Here is a 24144-nt window from a genome sequence, read left to right as displayed (position 1 = left end):
CCCTGCTCCCCAACAGGGAAACCGCACAGGAGAATGTTCTACAAACCTGCTCCAAGTTACTTCAGCCCCTGGTAGAGTGCCATCAACCTTAGCAGAGCTTCCCTGGACACAATGAATGTCTTTTTAGGGAGCGCAAGCTCGGGGCACTGGCAACGTGCAATGGAACCCGATGGCCCACGTGCTGTCCAAAGGCCCACCACTAGGGTCATTCAAAGATTACGTCCAAGTGCCAACATCACTAAACAAGTCAATGGAGAAACATGAGGGGGAAAAGTCTAAAAAGGAGGAGTTGGAAGAGGGAACGATTGTAAGCATGGTCAGGAAAGGATTGAAAGTTCTGCTTTATTTCTCCTTCCAACTCCTATTACATGAACGGTGGATAAGGTCACTGACCAAACCGGCCAAGGTGGAGGTGGGGGGAATCAGAACGGACACTTCAGGAGTCAACACCTTGCCAGATTAGATCCTGCTAGCAACAGCTTTCTGGAAAATCTTCATTGACACCCAAGCGACCATCAAAGATATTTAATAATCTTGTTCTAGTTTCAAAAGAATCTGTATTTTCAAATGTTACTGTGAAGTAGGGCTAATTCCACCCATCCATCCATCCATCCAACCATTCATCCATCCATCCATCCATTCAATCATTCATTCATTCATCCATCCATTCATTTGTTCACTCACTCACTCACCATTAACCCCAGTAACTGAGCATCTGCTGTGTGCCAGGAGGCTGACCCTCAGGGCTGGCGGCCACGGCCAGGCTCTTATGAGGAGGGGAGATGGGAGGGGAGCCTGTGAGAGGGGGCAGCTCCTCAACAAGCAGGTTCACCCAGCCTGAAGGTTATGATAATATTCACATTTGTTACTGAAACAAGCCATTGACTCCTCAAGCATTTGAGCAGGAAAAGGCCCTACTATTCTAATCGGGAATATTAGTGTAAAGGTCGTTCTTCACCTCTCTAATCAGACTCACTAATTGCATCGTTTTATCGAAGGCAGAGCTTCTCAAACTTTGGGGTGTATCAGAACCACCCAGACGGCTCTCAGGACAGAGAGCGGGGCCCCACCCCAAGGCTCGGACTCAGTCGGCTGTGGGAGGCCCCAAGAAGCAGCACTGCTAACGGGTCCGAGGGGTGAGGATACTGCGTCTGGAGGCCACATTTTGAGAACCGCTGATCCAAGGTACAATCAGCCACCCTCAATTCCAGCCCGGCGCGCTCCATTCACTCAGAGTAGGTTTGAATAACTTAACAGCTACTGTTTCAGAGAAGCTCTGTGAACGTCCTCGAGGGACCAGAACCCATCTGGGTGACAGGTTGACCTGATGCCACCCCATGAGGACCAGTGGTCCTTGCTGGTTTCCTGGACAGGTAACTCGGCAAAATGCAAGAGCGGGCACACAGCCAAAGAGACACCACTTAACTGCAAAGTCCAAGTAAAGGTTGAAGAGTCCAGGGCCCTCCTTTGTCCTTGAGAAAAGGCTTGATTCGGTAACACTGTGTAAGTGACAGGACCCTGCGTGTGCAGAGAACAGGGGCTGCTCTCATATACGAGACGGGGTCTTCTAACACTTATTTCCCTCCTATACTATGCAGACTGCACACGGGGCCAGACCATAGGGAATTAAGGCATAAAGAGATTTCAGTGAAGACTAGAAAAGGTTGTGGAGGACCCCCTTGCCGGCCCCTCTGAGGCCCCTCCCTGACGAGCCTGGCCTGGTGGGGACCTGTGGTCATCATGGTGACAGCGATTCTAGTCTTTTTCCTCGTCATCTCCCCATGGACCTGAAAGGACCAGGGGCCTCGAAGGCCAGAGCAGGGCTGCGTGTGGACAGCTTCTGGGCCACGGGCTCCTGCATCTTCCCTCTACCCCTCCGCCTCCCATCTTTCCTGATGGACACGCCAGGCTCACAGGGCTCCCACCTCCAATTTTAGAAGAAAGCAACATCACCACCAATAGAGGCAGAGAGTGCCCTGCGTGAATAAAAACGCACGACTCTCGGGGCCAGTGGACACGCTGCACCCAGTCCGGGAGCCACAGTCCCAGGCACTCCCAGTCCGGGCTGCAGACATCCAGGTGTTACGAATTTACTTCCAGCTTTTCTGACAAGGATACCACCGACTTATATTTGCAAAGCCCTTTAGGGCTTGTGTGCATGATCTCACATGTTTTCTCATCTGGGCCTCACGTGAACTCTGTGAGGCTGGCCGGTGGGTGTCACCCCTCCTTAGAGTTAAGGAGGCCAAAGCTGAGCAAGACTTGGTCCCGGGCCCTCCCCCCATGGGCCCGCCTGCTCCGCCCCCCACTGCCCCGCCGCTTCCCCAGTCAGGCAGCCTGGGTCAGAGCCCGGAGCTGTGGACAGGAGCCAGGCCTTTGTCTCTCAGTCCAAATCTCACTTACGGCGGGTGGCAGGCAGGGGGCCGCTGTACACACCTGGTCTGTGGCCAGCATGATCCCCTACCTGGTTTCAGAGGGTGTGTGTGTGTGAGGAGACCTGGATGCCCCGATGAACGGCAGGGGCTCTCTGTCCTAAGCATCACGTCTGGATCCCCTCACCTGGTCCTCCCAACCATGAATTATCACCCCACCTTACAGGTGGGAACACAGAGAGGCCATGTGGCTTGTCCGAGGTGGCAAAGCCAGTAAATGGTACCCTGGGGCCTCAGACCCAGGTCTTCTGTGCTGCACCTTCTCCGTCGGTTTCCTAAAGATTTTCTTATATCTCTAATCATGGGAACTAGGAGAAAATTGCATTTCACTGGTTTCCGTTTCCCACAGTGCTGTCCACCACACTAAAAGTATTGTACATGCCAAGAGGAACTAACACAGACCCGGCCTTGGTGGCAGAGTTCAGTGTGGTTTCTGGGTGGTGCTGGCCTCTCTCTGATGAATTCTGATGAAGTTACCAATATGAGGATAGAACAACGCTATCTCCTGACCTATTCTGGTAACTGATGAGGTCGTCAGGACTTGGAATGAGTTACCAACGAAATCCACTCCATATAATTAAGGTAGTTTAAACTATTGATACTTAGAAGAAAAATACCACATTCGAAGGCTTTCATTTTAATAAGAAGATATGAGTCACCACCAAACCGCAGAGAAATTCCCATTTATGCTTTGACTCACATTCATCCACCAGGTGGTCCTTGAGGGCCTCCTGTGTGCCAGGGGCAGGGTTCACTAGCAACTGGACCAGGCGCGGCCCCCAGAGAGCAAGCAGTCTGCCGGGGAGGAGAGAGCCGAGAAAAGGACATAGCAACCCAGCCGACAGGTGAGACAGGAGGAGCTGGGGACGCTGGGAAGGATGCACGTCTCAGGCCCGGGGTGGGAGACGGGCGGGCCTGAGCCTTCCCAGAGGAAGTGACCTCTGTGGGGAGGGAGGCCCAGACCTCGGCTGCTGATGGGCATATTCTCGTGAGTTCTCCCAACCACCACCGTCCTCATCCTACAGCTGAGGAACTGAAGCTTCAAGACAGAGAAGGACCCACGTCCCAGATCCAGTTGGCGGCAGAGTTGGGCCTGCTTATACGTCTCTGGAAGAAATGAATCATCCACCACGGAACGCGGCCAGGGCCTGAGACAGGGAGCACGATGACCATCTAAACAATGCCCATGAAATCCTCCAACGGGTCAGGTGTATCTTCACCCGGCAGAATTCAAAATTTAAAAAGTTGAATACAGAACAGCATAAACAGAATTAATTATAACTGTACAATATATGATGTATATTATATGTTGTGCTTTTTACCTGTTACATTTTTCTATATTAAATCGTATTTAAAAAGCAGGCTAGTATAGAGCACAACGCTGAACTGCAAGGCAACTCCCCACTCTATCCTGTATTCAGGTTAATTTATTATCTGCCTCATGCTGTTTAGGGAAAGTTGGAAAAGATGTTTAGGAAAGAAAAAATAGATTAAAATTGTGACACTATTCACAAAACAAAAGTCTAAGTAAAAAAGATGTATTAAACTCAAAGGAATCCTAAAGCTGAATTTTCAAAGAATGAGAGGGATCCTGTATGTGCGTGTTTTCCTTTGCAAACTGTACATAAACACAGAAGCACGAGGCTTCCCTGGTGGCTCAGTGGTTAAGAATCCGCCTGCCACTGCATGGGACACGGGTTTGAGCCCTGGTCCGGGAAGATCCCACATGCCGCGGAGCAACTAAGTCCCTGCGCCACGACTACTGAGCCTGCGCTCTAGAGCCCGCGAGCCACAACTACTGAGCCCGTGTGCCACAACTACTGAAGCCCGCGTGCCTAGAGCCCGTGGACCACAACGAAGAGTAGCCCCCGCTCACCGCAACCAAAGAAAAGCCCGCGTGCAGCAACGAAGACCCAACGCAGCCAAAAATAAAATAAATAAAATAAAAAATAATAAATAAATAAAACCCCAGATGCGGGAGGTCTAAACGTCGGAGGGGAATATGATGGAACACAGAACATCAGCGTGGTTAACAGTCTCTTCCTGTCTCATCCCTGCAGCCTCAGCGGTGACTCACAGGCCTTCGGGCCAAGGGAATCCAGAGGGAACAGAGCCCTGGGATAGGCGAGGGCGTGGGGGGGGAGGGGGAGGTGGTGAGCCACTGGGATGGCTGATTTTTCCGGTTCTTTCCCTGGGAACAGGAAGAACGGGGAGATGGAGGCTGCACAGAACTCTCTAAAGAGCAAGCCGCAAGGAGAGGCAGGTGTCCTGCTGAGCGTGAGCCGCAAAGACCCTGGCACGCAGCGGGGTCCTCACAGGGCCCAGGTCTGGTCATCTATTTTAACAAGTTCAGCTACGAATGACAAAAGCAACATGTCTCTTAGGAGACACGGGCACAATTTGAACCCTATGGAATTGTGCTGGTCACTGGTCTTCGTGTTGCTCGACACCCAGCCCCCTTGTGATCTGGGGGGCCTCTCCAGGGGGTCTGGAGTTTTCATGCGCTGCCAGCACGCCCCCAGCGGTGAGGCTGAAGTGGGGTCCTCCCTGTTCCCCCACCTGCAGCACACCTGGGATTCTGCATGAGCAGGTGATGCAGGCGGGTGCGCTGGGGTCATGCCCGGCCTCAGAGACCTCCTGGCTCTTAACGAACAAGGTGGCAGCTTGGACCCCCTCCCTTGGCTGTGGGGGGCTGCCCTGTCCCTGCCCTTTGGGGCACGTCAAGTCCACCAGAAGCATCATCCCAGGCCTGGCCACTTACTGGCCTGACGTTTCTCCCAGGCTGCTCCCCTTCTCCCAGGCGGTGGGCGTCCCTATGGAAATGCCACCCTCAGGGTTACAGGATGGCGGGGTCACAGGCGGATGTGCTTAGCTGAGTCCAGGCAGCGCCCGGCAGCGTCTCTCCTTCCTCGGTCTCTTGCTGAGTCCCCAGCATGAAGCTGGCAGGCACTAGGCAGAGCCCGCGGGCTGTGGGGACTGGACCCTAGCTGGCTCGGAAGGTCAAGCCTGTGGCCCCCTGACCTCTTGGCAGAGCTGGCTCTCGGCAGTGCTCACGGGGGGGCCAAGTGAACGATGCCACCATGGCCCTGTTATCCCTGGAGCACGCCTGAGCCGTCGGCCTGGGGCCTTTCCTAGAGAGAAAGACAACACAGAACTGACACAGCCTGGTGGCCTGCATCATCGCTCTGTGGTCCCAGCGGAATCGGGCCTGACGCTGGCCTGGCTGGCCTCGAGCACACCCATGATCGGGGGGAAACGGGTGTCTCCAACGGGCAGAAGGGATCCACGAGGGCCCATAGGATGTCACGCAAAAGACCCCCTCTCACCAGCCCCCACCTTCATGCCAGTCCATCTTCCGTAGGCCTGCCGTTCAGGGTCCATTCCATCCCCCCACTTTTTAGCCTCTCCCCACGCTGCTCCCACGCCACCATCAACTCAAGCGCCCTCTGGCACACAGCAAAGTGTAATCAAATTTGCAGCTGAAGTCCCAACCTCCTGAGTCTGCACAGCTTTTCCTAAAACAGCTCCACCATAGCCTTCCAGAGTACGCAGGCCCTTCCTACTAATTTCCGGGAGGGTTACGTGGGGAAGCTCCAAGGAGAATGTGGTTTGATCAGCTGGTGCTTTTTGCCCTCCTGGGGAGCAGCCACTGACAAGAGTTGAAAGCAAAGGATCCAGGTTTCTGGAGATGAGGCGTGCAGTTCAGAGCTAAGGTACGAACCCAGTGGAGATGGGGAACGTACAACAAGGGTTCTCCATGGGGCCATTTTGCCCCCTGGGATGCTGTTAAATATCCCACTATGTACAGAAACCTCCCTGGCACCCGGCCCAATGTCAGTAATCCCGAGGCTGAGAAACCCCGACTTAAAAGTAAGAGGAAAAGCCTGAGAAACTGGAACGAAGATTTGGAAGGCTGCGTGGCCACCACCTCATCCCAGCTCATGTGGCCATTTCATTCTGGAGCTGGCTCCAGGCATGGGTTAAAAATAGGCAGGTAACTTAGTAGCTTCTGAGAGGTCAGATAAGCCCAAAGATAAATGGTGCAGGACACGGCCTGGGTGAAATGGCCCGTTATCTGCAGGAAGGTAACCAGAGGCACGACAGCAAGGCTTGGCTGCCTGACAATGAAGAAGCTTGAAAAATCTGATGGCATCTTACCACTGGTTCTTCAATTCAAGGCCAAGAAGCAAAACTACTGTTGAAAACAGAGGGTCCTTTCCATCTAAATGCCAAAGAATTGTAATAAGCTCTAACCTATAAGAAAGTCCACAGGAGTCTGACACTAAAGAATACTTATCTACTGAGTGTATTTAAAGCAGCAGCCGTTAGCGCTTTTACTCTGAGTTCACTGAACCAGTCCCAAGGGCCGCCTGTATCCTCCTGACACACAGGAGGTTGTCTTTCCTGTATTTTTCTCACAACTTTTGTACAGACTGCTCTCTTTTCACTCCCCTTGACCCCCACCTCTCATTCCAGCCCTCATCTTATGAGGGAGGGATTCACCCCTGCCTCTGCATCAGTAGTTCCTGAGGCACACCCTGGCCAGTCCAGCAGGACTGCTGTCCCTTGGTAGAGATGAAGGGAGAAAATAACTACCGTTGGGTTAGCACCTACTAGGTACCCGGTAGATGCTCTGCATTTCCCAGCACGGCTCATTACTACAACCACCGGATAATGTTTTTCCTCTGTCACAGACAAAGGAAAGGAGGCTCGGATACGCTAACTTGCCTACAGACACACGACTTCAAAAGGCTGACTGTGCTTCTCCCACTGCCCTGAACCTTCTCCCCACGCTGGACTGACTTCTGGCCTGTGGGACGCCAGCCCTCTCCACCTGCATTCCCATTTCACTCCTCTCCTATCATGAGACTCAATACCTTCTGCACTACAGAGCACACCTCTATGACAGCAAATTTCAACGAGGAATAAATCATTGCGCTAGAGCTGTGCTGTCCAATATGGCAGCCACCAACCACAGGTGGCTATTTAACTTTAAAGGAATTAAAATTAAGTACAATTTAAAATGCACTTTGTCAGCTGCACTAGCCACATTTCAAGGGCTCAATTACTACACAGGGCTAGTGGCTGCCGTGACACACAGCACAGAGACAGAACATCTCCAGCAACACAGGAAGCCCTACTGGCCATCACTGCTCTGGATGATTTAAAAGTACATCTGGGTGATTTCAAGCAATATCTTAGGGCATCCAGGGTGGAGTCATATTAGTTGTTCAATCAACATGGAAATTCCATCTCTCCGAGTGTCAACTTGGAAAATGCCACATCTTCCCATGTGCCTAAGGGACATCACAAAAGAAGGTGAAAAGTAAAAAGCAATCAAGGGTAAGGGTGGAAAAGCTGATAAACTTATGTGAGGGAGGTTAAAAGCATAACGAGCAACTGTAGATCTCCTGGTTTCTTTATGCTGAAATATTATCATGACCACCGTGTGATTTTTCATTCACTCCCCCAAGCCAAGAAGTGGGTGGAAACATTGCAACATAATACGCCAGTGGAGGTTCTGGACAGTTCTGGCGCTTCCATACTTGCTGATCCAGGGGTTTACCCATTGCCAAGACCATATCACATTCTGCCTACCTAAACTCTCCAGGTATTTTGTATTTGTTTTATGGAAAGTATACCTCACATCTTAGAGAATTTTCCAAACAAATAAATGAATTATCCTTGATGCCTGAAGCTATGAACATCTTATTTTTTTATAACTTTCTTTGTTTCCTCACCTAATTTGACATTGATTCCACTCTCGGTAAAAGAGCACTGTGATGCCTAGTTCTCTTGTTTGGGCTGTACGGACATTACCTCTTCCTTGGTATGTCTCAGATTATTTTTCAAGTTTCTTCTCAATCCCGTCTACCCCCTTAATCAAAAACAAAACTCTATCTGTAATTACCAAATTAGAGAGGTTTGGCTTGCTAGCATTAAGCAGCATTTCCTCCCAACACTGACCCTGGCCTTGAAGGCACTGGCCTTGAAGACAAGGGGGCTCGGATTCAAGTCCAGGCTGTGTGCCAGTGTCCTGAGGGACGACTTAACGTCTGGTGCCAACACTTCAGCCACCCCACTGCACCTCAGGTGGTGTCCTGGTCACATCTTGTGGCATCTCCCCTCCTGGCCTTTGCTCAAATTGTTCTCACAGTTTTTTAGTGCCTCATTCTCACATCTGAATGGATCCAAGGATCACCACCCATCTGGGAAAGGCTCCAAGATGAAAGACAGAGGCCACAGCACACAAAGGACAAAAAGAAAGAGATCATAATGTAGGGAACAAAAGAAATTTTCAGGAAAAACCAGAAAACCAAAAATGAATATTCCTCAGAATGACAAGAAAAGGTACTGCATTAGTGAATCAAAAAGGATGCTATAAAAATGGAACAAAGACCCAAAACAAACAAACAAACAAAAATCTTAGAAATTAAATACAGAACAGGTAAGTTTAGTAGAAGGAGTGGAAGATAAAGTTGAGTTATCACCCATAAAGTATCACCAAAAGACAAAAAGCTAGAAAATGAGGGGGAAAGGGAAGTTATTTCCAACAACAGGAGTTCCTTTAAAAGAGAACAGAGAAAATGGTGGGAAGGGGACAATTTCCAGAAAATTTTCCAGAATTTTAGGATACAAATTTCCAGATTGAATGAACCCAGTGAATGCTTAATAAGTGGAAAAATAAGATCTAGAATACTGAGGATCAAGGGAAGACCCTAAAAGCTCATAGAGTGTAAAAACAGATATTACACAAGATACTGAAAATATATCAGGCATCAAATTCTCAAAGCAATCCTGAAAGCTAGAATAAAATGGAAAAAAGTCTTCAAAATTGTGGTAGAAAATAGTTTGTTAATTATACTTTTTGATATTTATTATTTTATTTTATCAAATAGGTAACACCGTCGCATGGTTCAAATATCAAAAGAGTATGAAAAGTTACACTTAACAAATCTGCTTCCACTTACATCTCCAGGTTTCTTTTACTATACTTTCTGCCAGTGTTTCTTTCTGTAAATGCAGGCAAATTACAGCTTTTCTCACATAAGGGACAGCATGCTATCTACACTTTCCGCACATTGCTTTTTTTAGTTAACAGTACATGCTGGAAATCATTTCAAAGAATACATAGAAATCTCTGTCATTCTTTGGAAAATTATTTTTAACCTAAAACTCTATACTCAGACAAACTATCAAGTATTAAGGTAGAATAAAGACATTTTCAGACATGCAAGCACTTAGAAAAGGCATTCTCTCTCAGAAAGCTACTGAAGGATGTGCTCCAGGCAAAATGAGTTAGTATGGATCCAGCAACAACAACAAAGGAGTGACAAAAGGAGTTCTCAGAATGGCGGCAAAGGGAACGGCTGCTGAAGCAAATCCTGAGAGCACTCAGAGCAGACTGGGTCTAGAGGACAGAGCTCTCCAGGGAGTAGATTTCCAGGAGGGAATAAAATGGAACTGATAGATTTGTTTAATCACATAGAAAATAATATTGTGAGGGGTTCTATTGAAAAGTTTGTGAGGAATTAGGTATGATAGGTATTTAGAGAGATGAGCAGTTGGGAAGAAAAAAAAAGAAAGAACCCCAGAAAAAGCAGAAAGTTGTGCAAGGAAAAATGTTGTAGTATACTACTTGGCTCTGCAGTTAACACTATCATGTTACATCATCATCACCACTAGTGTTTACTGAGCGTGTGTCAGTCATCATTCTGAGGTCTTTTCATGGAATACCTCATTTACCCGTATAACCACCTTGCGAGAAGTATACTGTTAAAATTTTCCCATCTTACATACGAGGGAACGGAAGCACGAAGTGGTTAAGTGTCTTGCCCTAGGTCATGGAATAAGTGGAGGGATCAGGAACTGAACCCAGGAAACCTGACTCTAGCACCCATACTCTTAACCAGCCTATTGTTCTGCCAGCGACCATTTATCTAACCTAAAAGTACAACGTAACTATGGTGTGAAGATAAGGAGAAAGAAAGGTGGGGAGAGGACCTGAGCTAGACCTACAGATCCCAAGTCCTCATCCTCAAAGCAGGGGGCCAGCAGATAGTACCTAAAATTGAAAAATCAATAAATAGTGCATATGCATATTATTTACAAACATGGAGCTACTTACCAGATCATTTAGGGTCTTGTAAGGCCATTAAGAGCTTGGCTTTTACTGAGGGATATGAAAAGCCATTATGACACGATCTGACGTATTTTAAAAGGACCACCAGCTGCTGTGTGGAGAATGGCCTGGAGTACGGGACCAGGGTGAAAACATATATTACTTTAATTCAATAAAAATTAAATTTTAAAGATGAAAGGATGACAAAAAGAAGAGGAGAGACACAGTAAGGCAGAGAAGAATATGGGACTCTCCCATGAAATGTTATGCCCGATGGCTCAGAGGTCAGTTGGGGATGACAGTCCCCGAGATGGGAAGCAAGTCAGCTTGACTTCAGGGCGCCACCTGGAATAGAGCCTTGGCTGGAGCCAAGACACTGATCCCAGGAAACAGCCTGGATGACGAACTGGCACCTCTTAGTTAGCAGATGACCTTAGCATCTTGGATCCTTTTTCTCTATGTCAAATAGAGATACTCTCAACTCTTCTGATGGGATATCATATAATTACGGGGGTGAAGTTTCTGGGAGTACCTGGCACACCTTAGGCCTTAAAAGCAACCTCAGTCCCCATCTCTCCCCTTTCCCCTCCTGAACCCTGACAAGGCTCACAGGTAACAGGCTCCACTAGAATCCAGGTCTTCTGATTTCCATTCTACCGAGCGGACTCTTCAGGTCCTCCACGTGCATGCACAGTCCTGACTACGGACCCATGAGTCACTAAAGATTCACCCAGAAAAGGGGGAGGGAGACAGCTGGCCCTATGACAGAAATAGCTGTGGGGTGGGGCCCACAAGCCATCGGGGACCAGTGGGACTGTCCACCCCTGAGCTTCCAATTCCAACTCCATCCAGAACCATCTTGTCGGCAATCACGGAAACAGCCCAAGGTCACAGGCATGGTGCTTGCCATTCCCCGGACAGCTCAGACTGTGATAAAAATCCGCCTGGAACGCTTGTCTTGTCACATTCCTAATGCTTGTTATTGATCCACCAAGATGTGTGTGGCTGTCTTAGGAAGATCAACTAGGCAAGGGCCCGGTAGTTGTGTTAGAGTCTGGGGCAGGGCGGTGTGTGCAGTGCCAGGTGCTGAATGCCCCTCACCTGTTCCCGACCTGGAAGGTGGGGCCCTGATACCACCCCCAGTCCCAAACCACTGGCCACGCCAGATTTCACCCTCCAGTCAGTGTCCGACAGGTTTGCATCCACCAGCCAGCCTCAGAAAAGCAAATTCATTGTGAAAAAAGGTATGAAGGTGATGGTTCAAATGAAGTGAAACTGGCTGCAGCAACAAGCCTGTGTTGTAAACGCCGGTGTGATCTCACCTGAGGTCAGGGACTGCACCAGGGTACCAGCAGCGTGTGTCACACCAGCTGGGCTCCCTCCCGGACTGCGTGACCCCAGAGGGGCCAGACCTGCTGAGAGTCGGACAAAGATGAAGCAGAGGCCCAAGCTGAACCAGATTTCCAGGCCACTCTGCAAAAGGACTTGTGCACCCAACCCCCAGACTGGCCCTCGAATGGCCTTGAGGCTTGAGGAGAAAAGGAGTCAGGGTCCCTCGAGACAGGGTGATCTGTGGGCACTATTTGGGAAGGACGGGAGGTGGGGGCACAGCAAGTGAAAGGGGGCTTTAGGATTAGAATGTTCTTTATTCATGGGACCACCCAGAATGAGACATGGAGACTGTCCTAAGTTGGGGTGCCCAGAAGCAGAGCCTGAGGCAGGGATTTGGATGTGAGTGATCTACCAGGGAGCACGGCCAGCAGCGGGGTGTGAGGGGGCAGATGGGGCAGGGAAGGAGGTGGACTCAGTCTGCCCTCGGGCCCTCCCACGGGGAGCCCTGGAGTGTGAACTGCACCACAGAGTTGGTTCCACTGGGAGGCAAGTGGGCTGGGGGTGGAGCTTTTTGTGTCCTCACATCCCGGAGTCAATCGCTGTGGGCCACCCCTGGGGTGGGAGGTCTTACCCCCTCCCCTGCAAAGCGACCCCCCCCCCAGTGGCCACGGGCACTTCTCTAGTGAAGGGGGGCCATGAGCCCAGAACAGCCACACTCACAGGCCAGGGGTCGACACCCTCCAACAGGGGGGATCTGGGAGGTGCACCAGCGCCCCCGGGGGGATCATGGGCCCAGAGGGCAGCGTCCCAGTGGGACCACCTAAGAGAGGAGGCCACGGGAAACAGTCATGGGGGAGGTCTCCGTGCTGTGAGCGAGGAAGGGAAACCGACCAGCGTTCACGGCCGCAGAGAGGATGCTAGGCTCGCCGCGAGGACCGTCTAATGCCGCCTGCACAGTTGCACAGCCGACTTCCTTTGTGCTGGAAAGGCCTTCTCCACTGGAGAGGAATACTTTGAATGGCCTCAGTCATTGTGAGAGCAAGGTCATTTCACTCAGCAGCAGAGCGCTGAATGAGAGGTTTGGGATGCTACCAAAGATCATTAGCAGAATGTTCAAGGCGGTGGGAGGGAAAGACATATCTGCTTTCAAAACACGTCTCCCTGGGATGTGAGAAACGCTGCTCGAGCTTCGCAAAGCGCTTACTGGACCTCCTTCCTGAAAACATCTTGCCTGAATCCCGCCTCAGACAAGACAGTGAGAAACAAGCTACTCGCGCTAACGCAGCTGCAGTGTTTTAAAGTTACAACTCCATTTACTATAAACTTGCCCGGAGTGAAACCATAAACTAACTGCAGAAATATAAATGCAGCGCTTCCACTGGGTTCCTGCTTCCCGCTCCTGCCCAGAGAGTCCAAAGCCCTCAGCAGGGAAGCCAGCTCTCCAGCAGGGCCCTGCCTCGGCCGCTCCGGGCTCCCCGCCCCAGACTCCATCACCTCTGCCTGGAACTCTCCACTTATCCTCTGCGTGCACATTCCCGGGGCCCTGACCCGAGTCCACCCCACCCCCTGCCACTTTCTCAAGGCCTCCTGGTTTTCATCCAGGCCCCCATACCTCCCCAAGTGCTTCGGGGGAGGCCAACTCCCCCCATTTCCAGGATGGGCCTGACCGATCACAGGGTAAACCCCTCCGCCCCACTGCCATGCCGCTGAGTCCACCGTCCTGGTCACAGAGCTTGGCTCAGGGGCGGCCTGGGAGATGCTTCTAGCTCTCAGGACAGAGCCACCGGAAGAGACGGGGTGTGGGCTCAGGAGGGGCAGCCTGGGAACGCGGCAGCCAGTCTGCCGAAAGCAAGGCGGCCTGAGGATGAGGCCACCCGCAGAGGACGGCCCAGCAGAGCCAGCTGCAGAGGAGCCATGGAGAAAGGGGGCCACCGTGCTGGTGAGGCTGCCCGGGAGTCCGTCCTCCTGCCAAATCATTTCCCCTTGTGGAGGCCAGTCCAGGTCAGGGTTTCTGTCACTTCAAGACTAACTCAAAATGCCACTTCCCCCGGGGGGCCTCCTCTGATTGCCTTTCTTAGTCCCATCAATAAATTGTAACTCTCTCATTTCGAAACCTTCAGGGAACAATATCCTTTAAATCTCAGATCTCTTCCTGTTTTCTATTTTTGTTATTGATCTGTGTCAGACCCCAGCTCCTGGAGGGCGGATGCTCTTCAGGTCCATCCCTGAATCCCAGTCTCCCTAGGACGGGGCTTCGGAGAGCATGTATATGCTGAATCAACGAGCAAACACGAAAGCACGCAACTTAAGACGATTTTGTTAATTTTTATAAGAACTCTCGAGAACTTCATGGTGAATAGATATTTGCCATTTGAATAGTGATTCTAAAAGTTTCACAGTTGGGAAATAGAATTCAATTTGTAGTAAAACATAAAGTGTTGCACCAGCTCCTTCCAACACTACAGATTCGTGCCATTCAGCACTTGGAACAACTACATCTATGGTTGGTTTTATTGGGAGGATGTGTGTGTGAATAGCCCTCGCATTTAGCTAGTTACTCACTTTATGTCTGCTACTCACTTTCCTTAATCCTGACAGCCTCGGGGGATTTCTTCTTCCCCATTTTCGAGGTGAGAAAATGGAAGCTGGGAGGCGGCTGAGTAGGACCGCACAGCTCGCGAGGAGCTCTGTATAGTTTCGAGCCCAGGTCTGATGCCCACGTCTGAATTTGTCACCGCCAACTGCGTCCCCTGGCTGGGAGGCAGGACCGCGGGTTCCCAGTTACTCAGGACCTCAAGGCTGTCCACCCAGGAGCAGCCCCTGGCCTTCCTTTTCCGTCTGTTTTTATAAAATCCAGCAGATATGAGGTGGACTTAGGGAACCCTCATTCTCCTTCCTTTGACCGTAACCACCGCCAGAAAGACAAGGCTCACGGATCGTGTCACCTCAGGCCTCCCAGAGAACACCTGTTTGGTCTTATGTTTAAATACATACTTAAAGGACCGTCTTCACAGGGGGTGGGGATTATGTTCAAGCTACTACATTTAGCAAATGTCTATATTTAGCCAAATGTACTGTAAGTGCCTTGTACCTCTTTTGTTTTTCAGGCAATGCAACAGAGACGTAGGAGCACCTACTATGTGCCTGGCTCTGTGTTGAGCTCTGGGGATACGAAAGTAAGACATTGCCTGCCTGGTGGTCACCTTCTACGGGGGACAGACCAGTGAACAAATAATGCTGAGGCCACGTGACTACCACAGCAGGCGTAGGGAGTGAGAGCTAGTGGAACCCGAGTGAAGGCAGGGAGACTTCTGCCCCAGGGTGATGTAGGTCTCACAGAGGACACAAATCTACCGTGGGCTTTAAGGGATGAATAGGAGTTTTCCTGGAAAGCCTTTCTCTTCGCATAGGGAGAAAAACAAAAGTGTTCATTCATTCAGTAGTCAACAAATACTGTGACAACCATGTGTCCATAAAAGCAAAATCACCTAAGAACTGGTTACAGAGTAGACCTCCATAAATAGCTGACTGAGGCAACCAGACGCCTCAGCCTAAATCGCCTGGAAGTTTTCCCAGGTGATAATAATGACATGCAGACAAACTCCATCACACTCCAACACCTGGAGGAGAGGGTATCAGGAAGGTGGCACTGCCTCTGCATATACATTCTCTATAGTTAGCACACTGGGTACACAATTCAAAAGGTACAAAAGGGTATACTGTAAAAAAACAAGCTTGCCCACTGTGGGCCCAAGGAATCACGCCCCTTCCCAGGGAAGCTACTGCCACCAATCTGCTGGGCATCTTTGCCCACGTCACCGTTTGTTTAACCTGAAGGCTGAATCCTCGTGGGAGAAAAAGGCACTTGTACAGCTAGGCGGGTGGTGCACCTTTTGTTCGCCGCACTTGAAGATCATCACCGACCACTATAATCAACTCTGCCCGGGAAACCGTGAGGAGAACCTCTCGGCGTGCCTGAACCCGTCTGTACGCTCGGTCCAGAAACAAGATTCACGGGGACCCCGGTTCGTGCCCAAGCCGCACCTTGTGTGTCAATCGAGACGACAACTGGTTATCGACAGGAGCGGGTCATTTCGCCAGGGCCATGTGGCCTCCGGGGACTGTCCTCGGGCCTCCAGGGTCGGGCCTACATCACCCTCACCATGCGGCGCAACAGAGCGGGGCGCTCGCTCGCCCCCCACCCGGCCGGCCCGAGGCCACCTTGCGCGGGGCGGGGGGGGGGCGGCCAAAGGGAGCTGGCGACATGGGGGGAGGGGTCGCTGCCGCCGGCCTGTCCCCGCGGCGGAGGACCGGCGCCCGGCCCACCGAGGTCCCGGCCTGGCCCGCGCCCCGTCCGCGGCGCCGGCGGAGCGACGGACAGCGGACGGACGGACGCCTGACAGCTACGGCGGCGCCCCCAGCGCCCGCGCCCCGGCCCGGCCGCGCCGCTCACCTCGCGCGCGATCTGGTTCAGCGCGTCGTCCTCCGCCGTCAGCCGCTCGCGGTTGGGGAGCCGCTTGCGCCCCGAGCCCTGGGTGCCCATGTCCATCGGCCGCGTCGCCCGCTGCGCCGCGGGACCGTGGCTCCCGCCGCCCACGCCCCTCTCGGTCCGGCCCGGCCCCGCTCCGCCCCTCCCTCCGCCGCGGCGTCATGGCGTCAGCGGGCGCGGGCCGGGGACGCGGGGACGCGGGGACGCGGGGACGCGGGGACGCGGGGACGCGGGGACGCGGGGACGCGGGGACGCGGGGACGCGGGGACGCGGGGGACAGGGGCTGGGGGCGCCGGTGGGAGGAGCGCGGGAACTCGGGCGCCGGGGACCGCAGGGACGCGGGGACGCGCCGGAGAGGGGACCGGGAGCCGGGTGCGCTGGGACTCCGGGGGCCAGGGACGCGGGCGCTGGGGGCTGGGGGCGCGGGGACGCGGGGGGACCGTGACCATACAGATGGCGGGACGTTTGGGATGGCTGGGGGTCGGGGGCGCGGGGACGCGTGGGGCAAGGACACTGGGAGTGCCGGTGGAAACTGGGGCTGGGGGCGCGAGGTCACGCCGGAGCGGCGGGACACGGGGACCAGGACGCCGGCGACCCGCGGGGACGACAAGGGCTGGGGATGCGAGTGGGGAGCGTGGAAACGGCAGCAGACTTGGGATGGCTGGGGGTCGGGGGCGCGTGGGCGCAGGGGACGGGGTGATGAAGGCTTGGGGTGCCGGTGGAGACAGGGGGCAAGGGACCACGGAGGGTTCGGAGGCGGGAGGGGCGGGAGGCTGGAGCTCGAGATGCCTGGAGGGGTCTGGGCCGGCGGGGCGGGGGACACTGCAGGGTGGACTCCCCTGGTAATCGTGGGCTGACCTCACCAGGGCAGCGGTCACTTCATCGGGGGCGCTGGAGGGCTCGCAGGGAGGGACTGGGCTGCAGAGAGGGGTTTGCACCCAGGGGTGGGTGCAGGGACGTGGTTCAAACCTGCGCCCCAGGTGAAGTGGGGTCTGGCCTCACAGAAGGGTGAAAGCTGGGTTCTAGGGTCAGGCTCAGGGGAGGTCAGATCCCGCTCTGTGGGAATTCGCCAGCCCCCTGAGCCTTACAGCACGTTCAGAAGCCCCGTGTTGATGTGGGCGTTTCCTTCTTCACCGGCGTGTTTTCTGGGACCTGCCACTTTACTCCTGTGTCCCCAGCTTCTAGGAAAAGGTCTGAAACATCAGCTGCTCTCAAGAAGTAGATATTGAAAAGGGAATGACTGCTTGAGCCTCACCTTCCACTCTCTAAAGGTGGATTTAAGATTGAATAGGGGGATCAGATGAGGTTTACAAAGCCATTACCTTCTCTTCCAGGGTGAGGACCCAAGTGACAGTTAGCTGTCTGTACTGAATTAGGGAAGAAGAAATGCGCTGGCAGAAGCACAGTGACCAAAAGTTACTGGTATATTTGGGGTATGGGGAGATCTTTAATGCGGCTGGGGAAGAATGGAAGGGCAGGGCCATCCTGAAGTCACCTGTGATTTTCCCCCTAGAGACGAGTACAGTTAACATTTTGGTATATTTCTAACCAAGTGACATGACCGGGTTGGTTTGGGTTCTTAGAAAGTAACCTGGGAGCTGGATGGAGGAGGGAACAGAAAGGGGACCCGGCAGTGGCAGAGAAGGATGCTGGAGGTTTACTGCACGGAAAAGATGGTGGGGGAGTGACACAGGAGGGAGGAACCAGGTTCCATTGCTCAGGACACCCGAGTGGACTTCAGTGGGGTGGGTCCACAGGGCAGATGGTATTAGGGCTGTGACCTTGTTCATTACTGTACTCCTGGAGCTTGCATACACCTGACACAGCGGAGGGACTGAGGAAATACCTGTTGATTGAGTCTTCTATGTCACATTACACCACTTAGGACCCCATACTCCTTAGGTGACATGGTCCTGGTTGGAGGACCATCTCTTGCTCTGCCCTCAGCCCTGCTGGAGGCTCGCTGCTCCCTTAGCCCGTGATGCCTGGTGAAGACTCTGTCTTTGCTCAGGCTCGTTCCCATGGCTTCACTCATTCATTCCCCCACGCCTGCTGCCTGGCAGGTGCTGCGCCGGAAGCTGGGGTAGAACTGCAAAGGACACAGACAGAGCCGCTGTTCTCTCAGGACTTAACCTGCGATACCTGGAACTCCTCATCCAAAGCCACATCCAAGCTCCAACATCTCCTTTCTTTTTTGATTGACATATAGACACTAATATGTATAAAATAGATAACTAATAAGAACCTGCTGTATAAAAAAATAAATTAAATAAAATTCAAAAAAATTAAAAAAATTTTTTTTTGGCTGCGCTGCGTGGCATGCAGGATCTTAGTTCCCTGACCAGGGATCAAACCCATGCCCCGTGCAGTGGAAGTGCAGAGTCTTAACCGCTCTTAACCCATCTCCATTCTGGAGGAAGTCTTCCCAACTCTCCAAGGCTGCTCCTTACTTTCCTCACTGGTCTTCCTCAGAACATCAAGTGACTCTTTGTTCTGGCACTTGAATTCTTCTGTGCTGATCTGATGATGGGAGGAGGGCAGGAACTGACCTTTTCTTGCTCATCTTTCTGCCCTCACTGGGGACTGAATGTGCCCCTGCTTCAATCATAATGAGAGCGTCTGGCTGAATGTGGGGACTGAATCCAGGTCCCAGCCCCCTCCTCACCATCCCAATTGGGTTTTGTACAGAGACAGGGGACTGACTGCCTCAGGGACTGACTGGAGGTATTTCTGAATAGTTCGGTCCCTACACAGTGTTCTCAGACACTAGGGTGAATTCTGTCTCCCATCTCTCCCCCATCAACCACCCACATCTGGGAAAGGCCAACCTTTTGGGAATCATCAGAACCAACGTTGCTGGCCCTCAGGGGGTCCCAGGATGTCGTGACCTCCTGAACCACCATCCGCATGCTTCCTCCTTCTTTGGTGATGTGATCTACAACTGTCTGCTTCTCCCTTTGGAATCAGTTCTTGCCTTTAAGTGGAAATATGATACCTGCATTGTCAGGGTGGGGGCAGTCCATGTAAAGATGTATCTCAGGGCTTGACACACAGGCAATCAATAAGTGGTCCTCCAGCTCCTCTCTCCAAAGGCCTGGGTCTGGAATGAATAGGGCAGCAGCTCCTGCTGGGGCGTGGGGAGGTGGGCAAGGACATTAGGCAGCTTTGTGGCTGTCACCTGTTCTTGGGGTGCCCCTTGAGGGCTACAGAAACCTGCAAGACCCCATCCATCAGGCTGAGCCACGGGCTTACCAAGAAGCTGTGGCTTTCTATTTGCTCTGGACTCTCAGCCTCTCCTGCATGGTAGTCCACGAACTTGCTTCTACCTAGAAGACTGTATTGTGCCACCAGCACTACCTAGCCCCTCCCATGTGGCCCTTTTCTTATTCCAGGTGATTATACTACCCACGAGGTGTTACTTCAGAGAAGCCGCATCAGGAGTCTGATGTCCCAGGCAAGAGAATCAATATATTCATCTCCAAGCCTGGTACTGAGGCTCTTCACAAAGATACAGATGCCCTTCAGGAAGGGTCCATGAATACGTGAAGGCAGCCTCGGTGTGGGGCACCACACAGGGGACCCCCACGTGGACTTTCCACTCCCGACACAGTGTTCCTTTTGTTTGGGACCTCATTAGGCAAGCCTGTGAGCCGGCTGGGGGAAGAAGTTAACGGGCATCTCTGGAGGAGTCATCCAGGCTGGAGGGTGATGCAGAGCTGCTCTGATAGGGCCCTCTGAAGGACAGTCGCATGGGCCGTGAGCTGACTCACTCGGGTCCATTGAGAAAGCCTTCCATGTGGTTCAAACATCATTCACTCGTGTTCCAGCCTTGCTCTTCCAATTAACAGAGGATGGAAAAACCTCCCTTGGATTACAGCTGGAGAAAGGCTAGGGAGAATCACAGCCACTCACAAGGATGGCTTGAAAGGCAGTGGACAGAACATGGAGCCAAAATCATGCTCAGAGGGGAGCTGGCTGAGGTCAGGGTCTCCACCACGCCTGGGAGGTTAATGGTTTGTCTCCAGTGGCCTGCTGGTCTTTGTCTCTTTCCTCTCTCAGCATCTCAGAGCAGAAAATTGGACTGATCCTTCACCCAACCCAATCTTGTCATTCTAAATGCCTCTTCTCTCCCAGGATACCACCACTTCCAGTTATGTTTTCATGTCTCTTGGAGTTAAAACTTTGGAATCATGTTGGATTTTTAAATTTATCTTATCCTTCATCTCTGATTGATTCTATCCCTATCCCCCTTCCGCATCTTTGCTGACTCCATGATGGTCTGTACCTGGTTCACCTTGCCACACCTGTGGGTGACTTGCAGTAAATCATCTTCTGAACTTGAGGTCTCCAGGGTGGGGTGCATGAGACAATACACTGGGGTGCAGGAGAAACATACTAGAACTTCCATTAATATGTATTTTAAACTAAAAATAAGAATGTTATAGATCAAATGTTAATGTATGATCTATAACCTCACTTTAAGTGGTCACAGGTCATGTCATAATGATACACAAGGTATTCCCAGGGGCTGCTAATGGCATTCTCTCTCATTAGACCATTTTCAGAATATTTTGATGTATTTGCATGAACAAGAAATGGATTTATGGGTTATATAATCTAGTTTTAACTAAAACTCAAAGGGTAGATAAATGGTTTCAAAGGACTTAAAAGATTCTCAAGAAAATATTTCCCCCAAATCACAGACAAACAAGAGAATGAGACCTATTTCTAACTCAGGAGGAACTCTTCATTGGTCTCAATATCAGGTTATTAGATATGATGAGAACAATGAATAATCATCCCAAACAATTTGAAACACAAATTTACATTTCCTATTATTAATGATTAACCTCATTTTTAGTGGATATTGTGCCCTGATATAACAGATGAAAATAGCTTATGAACATAATTTACACATAAATAAATGTATAAAATTTGGGGTGTATTTTAAAATATTTGGTGATTGAGTTCATGATAAAAAAAAGTCTGGTTTCTAGATCAATAATTCTTAAATTTGGGGGGATTGTGAACTCCTTTGACAATCTGATAAAGGCTGGATTCCTCTCACCCACCACAAAAAAAAAAAGAAGGAAGAAAGTAAAGGGCACCTAAACAGGAAATTGAGCACAATTTTAAAGGGTGATACTTTGAAGTCCATCCGTGGGCCATCAGAGCTCCCGTTCTGTGCTGTCCCTATTTGAGCCTTTCTAACTACCAAAGCCAGAATAACCTTCCGAAGTACACTTCCAACACGTTGCACACTCCAAACTTCAGAATGGCTCCATCGTAGCCTTTGCAGTAATTCTGGAGATTCCCAATAGGTGTCAAATGTGTTACTGGTAATTCATGACTAGTGATAGTTAAAATGCTGAAGTTTGTGAAATTATTAGCGATAAGTGTTATTACCATAATAATTTTACCTCCACTGAGTGCTACCGAGTGGCAGGAATTTTGCACAAATGAGGTGCTTTGGCAGGAGGATGTCACATTCAGGATAATTACATGCCATGCCTGTCTCCAGGGAGAAAAGCTGAGAGTGGCTGTCCTCTTGCACACAGAACCAGCTCCTTAGCCAACCCCTTCAGGCAGCTCTCTGCAGCACTCTCGGAATAGCGTTCCTGAGCCCCAAACCCAGGATTGTCTTTTCATCCCCCAAGAGAGCCTTATTAAGGGTCATGGGTCCATGGGTGTTTAGAAAATGTTCGTGGCTTGACTGAATAAAGAGCCCTTTCACATGGTGCTATATAAAATAGGACGTGAAGACCAATTTTCTTTTTATTTGTGCAGGAGAAATGCTACAAATACTCACTGACTGGCAGTGATACCAATTTTCTCCTCGCATGGGATTTATTAACTATTAATTCAATTGGTTTTAAAAATAAGGAGTTTTCACTTCTAGTGATGGAGAGGAAGCTTACCTCAAACTAATCCTCCTGTCAATAATAATTATAAACCTCAAACAAAATATAAAAGTGCCCACTGAAGAGTAATCAAAGCAGATAGAGACTGGAGTGGCTACAACCTTTGAATTAAGGGAAGTAAAAGGCGACATCCGCTTCCCCGGAGGATATTCTCCAGTCCTCAAGGTGCACTGGCAATAGAATTCAAGAGTTATTGGATTGGGAATAGATGTTAGGGTCTGAGACTACAAGTACAGCTGGCAATTTAGTGAGGAAATCCCAGAAAAAGGGATGCAGAGAGGGTTAAGCCTCAAGATCTGCATATTAACTTATGTAGAAGCCATGGCTGAGTCCTGAACAATGCGTGTGTGGAGTGAAACTCCAGGAAATTCACATGGAAGCTGGAAGCCTGGAAGAACTGAGCAGAGATTTCAGCAGCTGTCCCATGCTAGGAAGACAAAGTTAGGAATTCAAGTCCTATCAAGTTAGAGGGCTTGGCAAACACCTTGAGCCTTTCATGGAAACCACAGAAGGACTATGCCTTAATAGTAAGATGACATTAGAGGACTAAGGGCTATGACAGGAAAATCAAAATACACATGCTGTAGCAAAGCCTAGAACCAAGTGTCTACAAGATCAAGGTGCTATGAAGGGTTGAGGTAACTTCCCTCCCTGATAGAACCAAATTCAGCACTCTTCAAAAGAAGGCAATAGAATCCAGAGTCTCTGAAATGCAATGTCCTCTATGTCCAGTATACAATAAAGAATTACTAGACACAAGAAGAATCAAGAAAATGAGGCTCACAGTCAAGAAAAAAATAATCGGTTGGAAAAGATTCACAGATGACCTCGATGTGGAAATTAGCAGAGGAGTACTATAAAATAACTATGAGAAAGATGGATATAATGGAAGAAGACATAGGGAGTTTAAGGAAAGATTTGGGGACTCTAAAAATGAACCAAATGGAAATTGTAGAACTGAAAAATACAATGCTTTCCAATTTAAAAAATCTTTGAATAGTATTAGCAATAGATTGGATAATGTAGAAGAAAGGATCAGTGAACCTGAGGAATGGTCAGTAAAATTACCCAAACTGAAGGACAGAGAGAAAAAGACATTTAAAAAAACAGGTTACAGGGATTCAGGCTACCACAGTGGTCATTTGATTTTAACAAGGCACCAAGAAAATTCAGCGAAGAAAGGAAAGTCTTTTTTTGGTAAGTGGAGCCAAAACCGCTGGATATCTATAGAGAAAATAAAGTTTGACCCTTAACTAACACCTTACACAATAATTAAATCATGAAATATTTTCAACCTAAACTTAAAAGCTAAAGCTGTAAAATTTCTAGAAGAAAATCTAGGAGAATGTTTTTGAAAACTTGGGGTAGGCAAAGATTTCCTGGACAGTTTTTAAACAGCACTAATCATCAAATCCAAAATTGATAAATTGGATTTTGTCTCAATTAAAAATTTCTGCTTATATAAAAACTTCAGTAAGAAAATGAAAACACAAGCCACAGACTGGGAGAAAATATCTTCAGTATGTAAACGTGACAAAACACTTCTATCCAGAATGTAGAAAGACTTCCTACAAATCAATAGGAAAAAGATAAATAAGTCATTTAAATAACAGGCAAGAGATTTGAATACTTAAACAGACACTTTATATAAGAAGATATACAGAGAGTGTGGAGAAAAGGGAACCCTCTTACACTGTTCATGGGAATGTAAATTCGTGCAGCCACTGTGGAGAACAGTATGGAGGTTCCTTTAAAAAATTAAAAATAGAGTTACCATATGATCCAGCAATCCCACTCCTGGGCATATATTCCAGAAAAGATGAAAACTCTAATTTGAAAAGATACATG

The 24144-nt window shown here is 50.1% G+C and overlaps 2 protein-coding genes across 8 annotated transcripts in view; one reads left to right on the top strand and one right to left on the bottom strand.

Moving 5' to 3' along the window:
- Positions 1-16494, bottom strand: part of LRRFIP1 (LRR binding FLII interacting protein 1) — a 144493-nt gene extending 127999 nt beyond the window's left edge. For all 7 annotated transcript variants that reach the window (XM_061188935.1, XM_061188942.1, XM_061188946.1 and 4 more), the window contains exon 1: positions 16340-16494. In XM_061188935.1, the coding sequence (XP_061044918.1) occupies positions 16340-16435 (96 nt within the window). In that variant the 5' untranslated portion in view covers positions 16436-16494. The remainder of the gene's footprint in view (positions 1-16339) is intronic.
- A 42-nt stretch (positions 16495-16536) lies between these two features.
- On the top strand, positions 16537-17232 carry LOC133092161 (uncharacterized PE-PGRS family protein PE_PGRS20-like). Its single transcript, XM_061191399.1, has one exon. The coding sequence runs from the start codon at positions 16537-16539 to the stop codon at positions 17230-17232; it is 696 nt and encodes a 231-aa protein (XP_061047382.1).
- Positions 17233-24144: the final 6912 nt, after the last annotated feature.

Source organism: Eubalaena glacialis, chromosome 1 (assembly GCF_028564815.1).
Source record: "Eubalaena glacialis isolate mEubGla1 chromosome 1, mEubGla1.1.hap2.+ XY, whole genome shotgun sequence".
Taxonomy (NCBI): Eukaryota; Metazoa; Chordata; class Mammalia; order Artiodactyla; family Balaenidae; genus Eubalaena; species Eubalaena glacialis.
Note: the sequence above shows the minus strand (reverse complement) of the source record. Positions and strands in the feature narration are given on the sequence as shown.

What these genes read in the sequence shown, in the direction of transcription:
- LOC133092161 (XM_061191399.1), top strand. Translation starts at nt 16,537, where the DNA reads ATGGCGTCAGCGGGCGCGGGCCGGGGACGCGGGGACGCGGGGACGCGG.